The sequence below is a fragment of the Penaeus chinensis genome, chromosome 24, assembly GCF_019202785.1.
Source record: "Penaeus chinensis breed Huanghai No. 1 chromosome 24, ASM1920278v2, whole genome shotgun sequence".
Classification (NCBI taxonomy): domain Eukaryota; kingdom Metazoa; phylum Arthropoda; class Malacostraca; order Decapoda; family Penaeidae; genus Penaeus; species Penaeus chinensis.
The window spans coordinates 33,358,234-33,365,733 of NC_061842.1; the positions used below are offsets into that span (position 1 = coordinate 33,358,234).

General features: G+C 41.3%; 1 protein-coding gene across 1 annotated transcript in view; it reads left to right on the forward strand.

The window, feature by feature from the left end:
* Positions 1 to 1,011: 1,011 nt before the first annotated feature.
* Positions 1,012 to 7,500, forward strand: part of LOC125038074 — a 23,037-nt gene continuing 16,548 nt past the window's right edge. Inside the window, exon 1 of the mRNA XM_047631312.1 lies at positions 1,012 to 1,346. Within this exon, the coding sequence (XP_047487268.1) occupies positions 1,012 to 1,346 (335 nt within the window). The remainder of the gene's footprint in view (positions 1,347 to 7,500) is intronic.

Sequence of the window (7,500 nt, forward strand, 5' to 3'; positions counted from 1 at the left end):
GGATTAGTGGGTATGTGACCTAGCGTGGCAGACTAAATCTGTTATTAGTGTGATATTAATATGAGCTCTGAGCAAGACGGGACATGTAGGTAGAAAAGTAGTTTGAAATGTAGTACATGGATTAAAATTAGCGTGACATCCGGCGGGTAAACTGTAGTGTAAACCGCTAAATAGAGTGACACTGAGCGGCAGTTTAGCGAAATGTTGGACCTTGAAATCTTAGGAGAAACAATTGTGCAAGTCTGGTTATGGTGACATTGATAGTGATGGGTTATTGTGTTAGTAACAAGGATAATGATAGGGTATTGTGACTGATAGTGATCGTTACAGTGATACGTGATAGTGAAGGTGAGATAGTGGATTACCGTGACAGATAGTGATAGCTTATGTGGTGGTGATAGTGTCTGGTCGTTATAGCAGGGATGGTGATGAGTTATTGTGACTGATGGTGTCCGGTTACAATGACATTGATAGTGATAGTTTATGATAGCATGAATTGTGATTGGTTATCGTGACTGCTAGTGACCGTTATGGTGACAGCGTTGTAATAACATAGCCATGAATAATCGTACCTGATAGTGATAGATTTTGATGACAGTGATTGTGACTGGTTGTGATAACAGGGATAGTGACGGGCAACTGTGACAGAGTGAACATTTATGGAGACAGAGAAAGTGACAGAGTTAGTGATGTATTGTCATGGCAGAAAGAATCTGTTATTGTTACAGTGATAGTAATTGTTAAGGGAAGAAATAGTGATAGATTATCATGACTAATAGTAATTGGTCACGGTAGCAGTGATAGTGACTAGTTGTGGTAACACGGATAGTGATAGGCTATCGTGAATGACAGTGGTAGGTTATGGTGACAGTGAAAGTGACAGGCTATGGTGACAGTGACATTGACGGGTTATGGTAACAGTGATAGTGACGGGCTATGGTGATAGTGACATTGACGGGTTATGGTAACAGAGATAGTGACGGGCTATGGTGACAGTGAAAGTGACAGGCTATGGTGACAGTGAAAGTGACGGGCTATGGTGACAGGTGCTGGTCATCTACAGAGGCGAGCGGCGTTGAAGCAGTTGCACGATGCTGCGGGAATGCCCGACGCTCCTGCTGCCTCCTCTTCCGCCTCCTGCTGCCGCTCCTGCTGATCAGCTGTGACGTCATGGCTTCAGAGGCATCGCCCCGCCCCCATCACCACCCCCGCCCCTCCCCCCCTCCACCCCGGGAGCGAGACCCCAACGCCGACGACTCCTCGGGGTCACGTGACTTTGCCCCCGATGACGTCAGCAGGGTCACGCCTGTCAAGAGGCGGAGGTTGTTGCCCTTGGTGGACCTCAGGTAACCCTTGACCGCTCGTGTCTTGACCGACCTTTGACCTCGCTCTGCCTGCTGGCCGTCAGGCGGCCTCGTACGCCAGTCTTGTTCTTGTCCGTTTTTTTTTTTTTTTTTTTTTTTTTTTTGTATTGCTTATTTTCGTTTCGTTTTGTATTTGTATTTTTGTCTTATTTTTGTTTTCGTTTTCTTTCATTTCCTTGATATTTTATTGTGCAATTTTATGTATTGCTTTTTGTTTGTGTTTTCTTTTATATTATTGTTTTTTATAACCTTTTTTTATTTTATATTTTTCACCGTCATTTTTTTTTTCGTTTTTTTTTATTTATTTTTTTTTTTCGTTTTGCTTGCGTTGGCTTTTGTCCAGTCCATTTTTCTTCCAACATTTTTCTTATATTTTAAAAGTTATTCTTTTGATCTTGCATTTTATCCCATTCCCATCTGTTGTGGATGCTCATTCTTTTTTATTATTTTCGTCCTGAATTTTCTGCTTGTAAAATGAGTATTATATGATATGCTAAGTACGATACATATCTCTGTCCTTTTTCTACTGTTATCTAATAGATAGTGAGTCCCTACAGTATACATAGATATACATTGATGCTTACATGATACATTCCTGCTTTTAATGCACATGATTTAGATACATACATCCTTTTACATATATTTGGATACATGCTTGCAGTCATAACCTATTGTAACATAATTTGGTACAAATACATATCCAAATATATATTCATTCATATAAACACACACAATCAGTGAGCAGATAGCATGCACTTATTCACATGCATGTATATTTCATTTCACATACACGCGTACACCCGTTTGTGTGCACACATACATTGGAATGAAGATATTTGCTTATTTGATATGATTATTGTCATATTTTTTCGCACTCGGCTCTCGAATAGCCTGTGCATTCAGAGCTTAGTGTTGGAGGAATATTTAGAGTAACATTCAAACATACGTGCGGTCTTGATGGTAGGGATTAGACAGTTTTAATTCCAGTCCTAAAGAGCGCTCGACACATAGCACTTGCAACAGTTCGCGTTTGCAGTGTAGTGTAATGATCATTGCAGAGAGAGAAAGGTGGAGGGGGGAGGGAGGGAAAGAGGGAGAAAGGTGGATGGGAAAGGAGGAGAGGAGGGAAAAAGAGAGAAAGGTGGAGGGGGGAGGAAGGGAGGAAGGGAGAGAGAGAAAGGTGGAGGAGGGATAGAGAAAGGTGGAGGGGGGAGGAGAGGAGGAGGAGGAGGAGAGGAGAGGAGAGAAGAGAGAGAGATAGAAAAGTGGAGGGGGGAGGAGGGGAGGAAGCGAGTAGGAGAGTAGGAGAGGAGGGAAAGAGAGAGAAAGGTGGAGGGAGGAGGAGGAAAGAGAGAGAGAGAGAGAGAGAGAGAGAGAGAGAGAGAGAGAGAGAGAGAGAGAGAGAGAGAGAGAGAGAGAGAGAGAGAGAGAGAGAGAGAGAGAGGTTTCTGGCATTTAAAGAGTGCAAGGAATATCATTTGGGGGACATTTTATGTGCACTTTGGACCAGCTGATGGTAGGGAGGAAAGGGAGAGAGGGAGGGAAGGAAAGAAGGGAGGAAGGAAGGAAGGAAGGACGGAAAGAAGGAAGGAAGGAAGGAAGGAAGGAAGGAAGGAAGGAAGGAAGGAAGGAAGGAAGGAAGGAAGGAAGGAAAGAAAGAAAGTGGCAGGGAGGAAGGGAGGGAGAGAAGGGAGAGAAAGGAAGAGACGGAGAGGGGAAGAGAGGGAGGGAATGAATTAGGAAAGGAAGAGTGCGTGCCACTGTTTTGCAATGCGCGTAGCCTATGCCCCAGGCGCCGTTACATTAACAGTTGTGTTACATATGCTGCCTGACAAGTGAGAATTACACGTTTCTTTATTGCAGACTTTTATTTTTGTGTTCTGTTTCACACCCGTTCGTATCCAATTTTTTTCCCGGTGTTACGAAAATCTGCATAGTGTACACTGCGTTGGAAAATGCATATACACATTTTTTTCGTGTTATGGCGAATGTGCATGCCTTTGTCCTATTTTGTTTTACTATGAGCACTGAAAGCTAGCATGATTCTGTAGGATGTATTTTGCCATGAAACCTGCCATGATAGAGCATTGTTATCGGCATGGTTACAATATATATATATATATATATATATATATATATATATATATATATTTTTTTTTTTTTTTTTTTTTTATCACCATCAAGTGCATTTAATAATTTCAGAAGAAACCGTGTTCTTTTGAGCTTGAGAAATATAATGCCAAGGGAAAACGGAGAGATGCATTTTCCCCAAAGCAACAATAATACCAGTAACAACAACAGAGTGCAAATGAGAAAATACTAGAAATGTAATAGTGAATGCAATCCAGGTGAGCTGTGTTTTCCACTTGTATGTTTTGATGAAGCTATTGGTAAATATGTTTATTCGGAGTTGTCAGAAAGGAGCGTCCCCCATCTTTTTGTTTGTGTATAGTTAGCGGACAACTGCAGAGAAAGGTAGTTAGAAGGGTCAGGGAATTGGGGGAGATTTAGAAAGGAAGGGAAGGGGAAAGTGGAAGAGGAAGAGGGAAGGGGAAGTGGAAGAGGAAGAGGGAAAGGGAAAGGGAAAGGGAAAGGGAAAGTGGAAGAGGAAGAGGGAAGGGGAAGTGGAAGAGGAAGAGGGAAAGGGAAGCAGAAGAGGGTTAAGAACAGTACGAAAAGGAGTTGAGGGAAGGGGAAGGGAAGGAGGAAGCAGAAGAGTGTTAAGAAGAGTGCGAGAATGGGTTGGGGGAAGGGGAAGGGGAAGTAGAAAAGGGTTAAAAAAGTGCGAAAAGGGGTTAGGGGAGGGGGAAGGGGAAGTTGAAAGGATGAATGAAAATGAAGGTGCCTAAAGGTCTTCGGTCTTTATCGAGTTTATAGACCGTTTTTTTTTTTTTTTTTTTTTTTTTTTTTTTTTTTTTTTTTTTTTTTTTTTTGTCTCGGTCTTTATCCGCGATTATATGCTGTCTACACGTTTATTATGAAATCCTGTGCACTCCTTTACTTTTCAACAGGTCGCAGCTGGTGTTCTCGATTATAGCATAAAAGTTTGTCGATAAAGAACAAAAGATATTTCTCCGGCTCGTTGGCTCCGTCATGAACCGTGCTGCAATTTTTTCCTCGGCCATTTTCTTGGAACACTCATGCGCGTCATCAATCTCTTTGTTAGGTATCTTGGATCTCTCTCTCTCTTTCTCTTTCTCTCTCTTTCTTTCTTTTTCTCTCCTTCTCTCTCTTCTCTCTTTCTGTTTTCTCTCTCCTCTCCTCTGCTCTCTCTCTTTCTCTGTCTTACTCTCACTCTTTCCTTCCTTCCTTCCAACCTTCCTTCTTTTTCCTCCTTTCTCTCTCGTTTCTCTCTTTCCCCTTCTCTTCAGACACACACCTTGAAATGGTCGTAAAGTGTCCGATGCCGTGCCGAGCCGTCCTTAGTGTCCGGAGCTCGGCCTCGTTAAGTGAAAACTTTGTACTGCCCCGTAGAGTTTTCCGCCGCCATTTTAGTATCTCGTATCCTGAAGTGCCTTCTTCCAGCCGCACACACCTGCTACCGCTATCACTATCACACAGGGAATGTTTTTTATTACCGTTCGCATTTTGCCGGACGTTTTCAAGTGGAGGTTTTTATTTTGAAAGCCACTGGACTATCCTTTTAGAAACTAACCTGTCCTTCCTTTAGAAACCAGGGGAATTTTTTCATTTGGAAACTAACTGGATTCCTTTAGAAACCAAACGGCCGTTCCTTTAGAAACCAGATGGGCGTTCCTTTAGAATCCGGTTTGTCTCTTTTGAAACCAGTCGGTGGGGTCTTGGGAGAGAGTGACCGAAATAACATACACACCTCTCCTTGCCATGCTCACGTGTTAGTGTTTGGTGAAGATCGTGACGTTTATGTAAACGTTTTTGTAAATGTTTCGCGGTCCGCATGATGTGGAATGCCACAGAATTAACTCTCCCGGTTGCAAGTCCCAGTCAGAAAATATTTGGAAGTGTTCTCGTGTCAGACTGGCATCCTGTCTTTGGAGAATTTTGTCATCCTCGGAAGCCTGTAATGATTCTGTCACGAACGTTGTACTTAGTTGATTCCATGACAGTTGTGTGGATAATTAGGTGGTTCCTTGACAATTCCATGCCTTAGTGAATTCTAAGTCGTAGCTTTCCGTATTAGTGGCACTCATTACTAATGCCATGTCTCGGAGACTATAATTGCGTCATAGATAATTCTAGGTAATCTCCTGATAGATATGTAGGTAATTAGGTAACATCGTGATAACTCCATGCCAAAGCGACTGTAATTAATAAATCTATGCCTTAGAGAAAGCCATTCAGTGCTTTAGAGAATAATTTCACAGCGTAATTTCATGATGGAATGCCAGAGGGACGCGCGCTGCTGTGTCCGGGTGTCGTGTTGGTGCCTGTCCATTCCGCTGGCACTGCACTTGGCACCTCACTTGCTTTCTGTCACTTCCGGCGGTGTATGGATTTCCTGGTGCAAGCAGACTGCGTGGCATCAGTCCTAACGCTTGGTCTGGCAGCTGGGATGGTGATTTCAAGATTTCGTGCTGTGCGATTGGAGTTAAATCGCGATGCGTGAGTAGCATGGCTCAATCGGAAGATAGAAATTGCACGAATAGTAAAGGATTAAAAAAACGATTTAGATAAACCAAAACATAAACATAGAAAAAAAAATCTTGACGGGTATACATGATTGACATCGAATGGTCATAAAAGGGGGGGAAATAATGCTATCGTTCCCATAAATAGCCCTAATAAGAACGATAACTGTCTTATATCCATAGTAAAATCGATGCTCCTGATCCTCAATAATCTTTTCGGAGCTCCCCCGTGCCACGCAACACAGAAGGGTTGTTTCAAAAAGGAGGAAGGGGGGAAAGAGGGAGGATTCTCTGTTTCTCTGTCTGGCTGTCTCTCTTTCTCCTTTTCGCTCTCGGTCTCTTTCTTTTTCTCTTTCTCTCTTTCTCTCTTTCTCTTTCTCTTTCTCTTTCTCTTTCTCTTTCTCTCTCTCTCTCTCTCTCTCTCTCTCTCTCTCTCTCTCTCTCTCTCTCTCTCTCTCTCTCTCTCTCTCTCTCTCTCTCTCTCTCTCTCTCTCTCTCTCTCTCTTCCCCTTTTCTCACCCTTCCCATGTATCACTTTCTCTGGAGTTCACTATCCCCATTCCTTATTCTTCGTCCCTTTCCACCCCTTCGGCGGTTCACTTAATGGCCACATTTTCAATTTTATCTTATTTCAGTCTCCTCATGTCACACACCCTACGTTTTTCATTTCCCCAATTTCTCACTTTCTCTTCATTTCTCACTTTCTCTTCATTTCTCATTTTCATTTCTCACTTTCTCTTCATTTCTCACTTTCTCTTCATTTCTCACTTTCATTTCTCATTTTCATTTCTCACTTTCTCTTCATTTCTCATTTTCATTTCTCATTTTCATTTCTCGTTTTCTCTTAATTTCTCACTTTCTCTTCATTTCTCACTTTCTCTTCATTTCTCACTTTCATTTCTCACTTTCTCTTCATTTCTCACTTTCTCTTCATTTCTCATTTTCATTTCTCACTTTCTCTTCATTTCTCACTTTTATTTCTCATTTTCATTTCTCACTTTCTCTTCATTTCTCACTTTCTCTTCATTTCTCACTTTCATTTCTCATTTTCATTTCTCACTTTCTCTTCATTTCTCACTTTCTCTTCATTTCTCATTTTCATTTCTCACTTTCTCTTCATTTCTCACTTTCATTTCTCATTTTCATTTCTCACTTTCTCTTCATTTCTCACTTTCATTTCTCATTTTCATTTCTCACTTTCTCTTCATTTCTCACTTTCATTTCTCATTTTCATTTCTCACTTTCTCTTCATTTCTCACTTTTATTTCTCATTTTCATTTCTCACTTTCATTTCTCACTTTCTCTTCATTTCTCATTTTCATTTCTCACTTTCATTTCTCACTTTCTCTTCATTTCTCACTTTTATTTCTCATTTTCATTTCTCACTTTCTCTTCATTTCTCACTTTTATTTCTCATTTTCATTTCTCACTTTCATTTCTCACTTTCTCTTCATTTCTCACTTTCATTTCTCATTTTCATTTCTCACTTTCTCTTCATTTCTCACTTTCATTTCTCATTTTCATTTCTC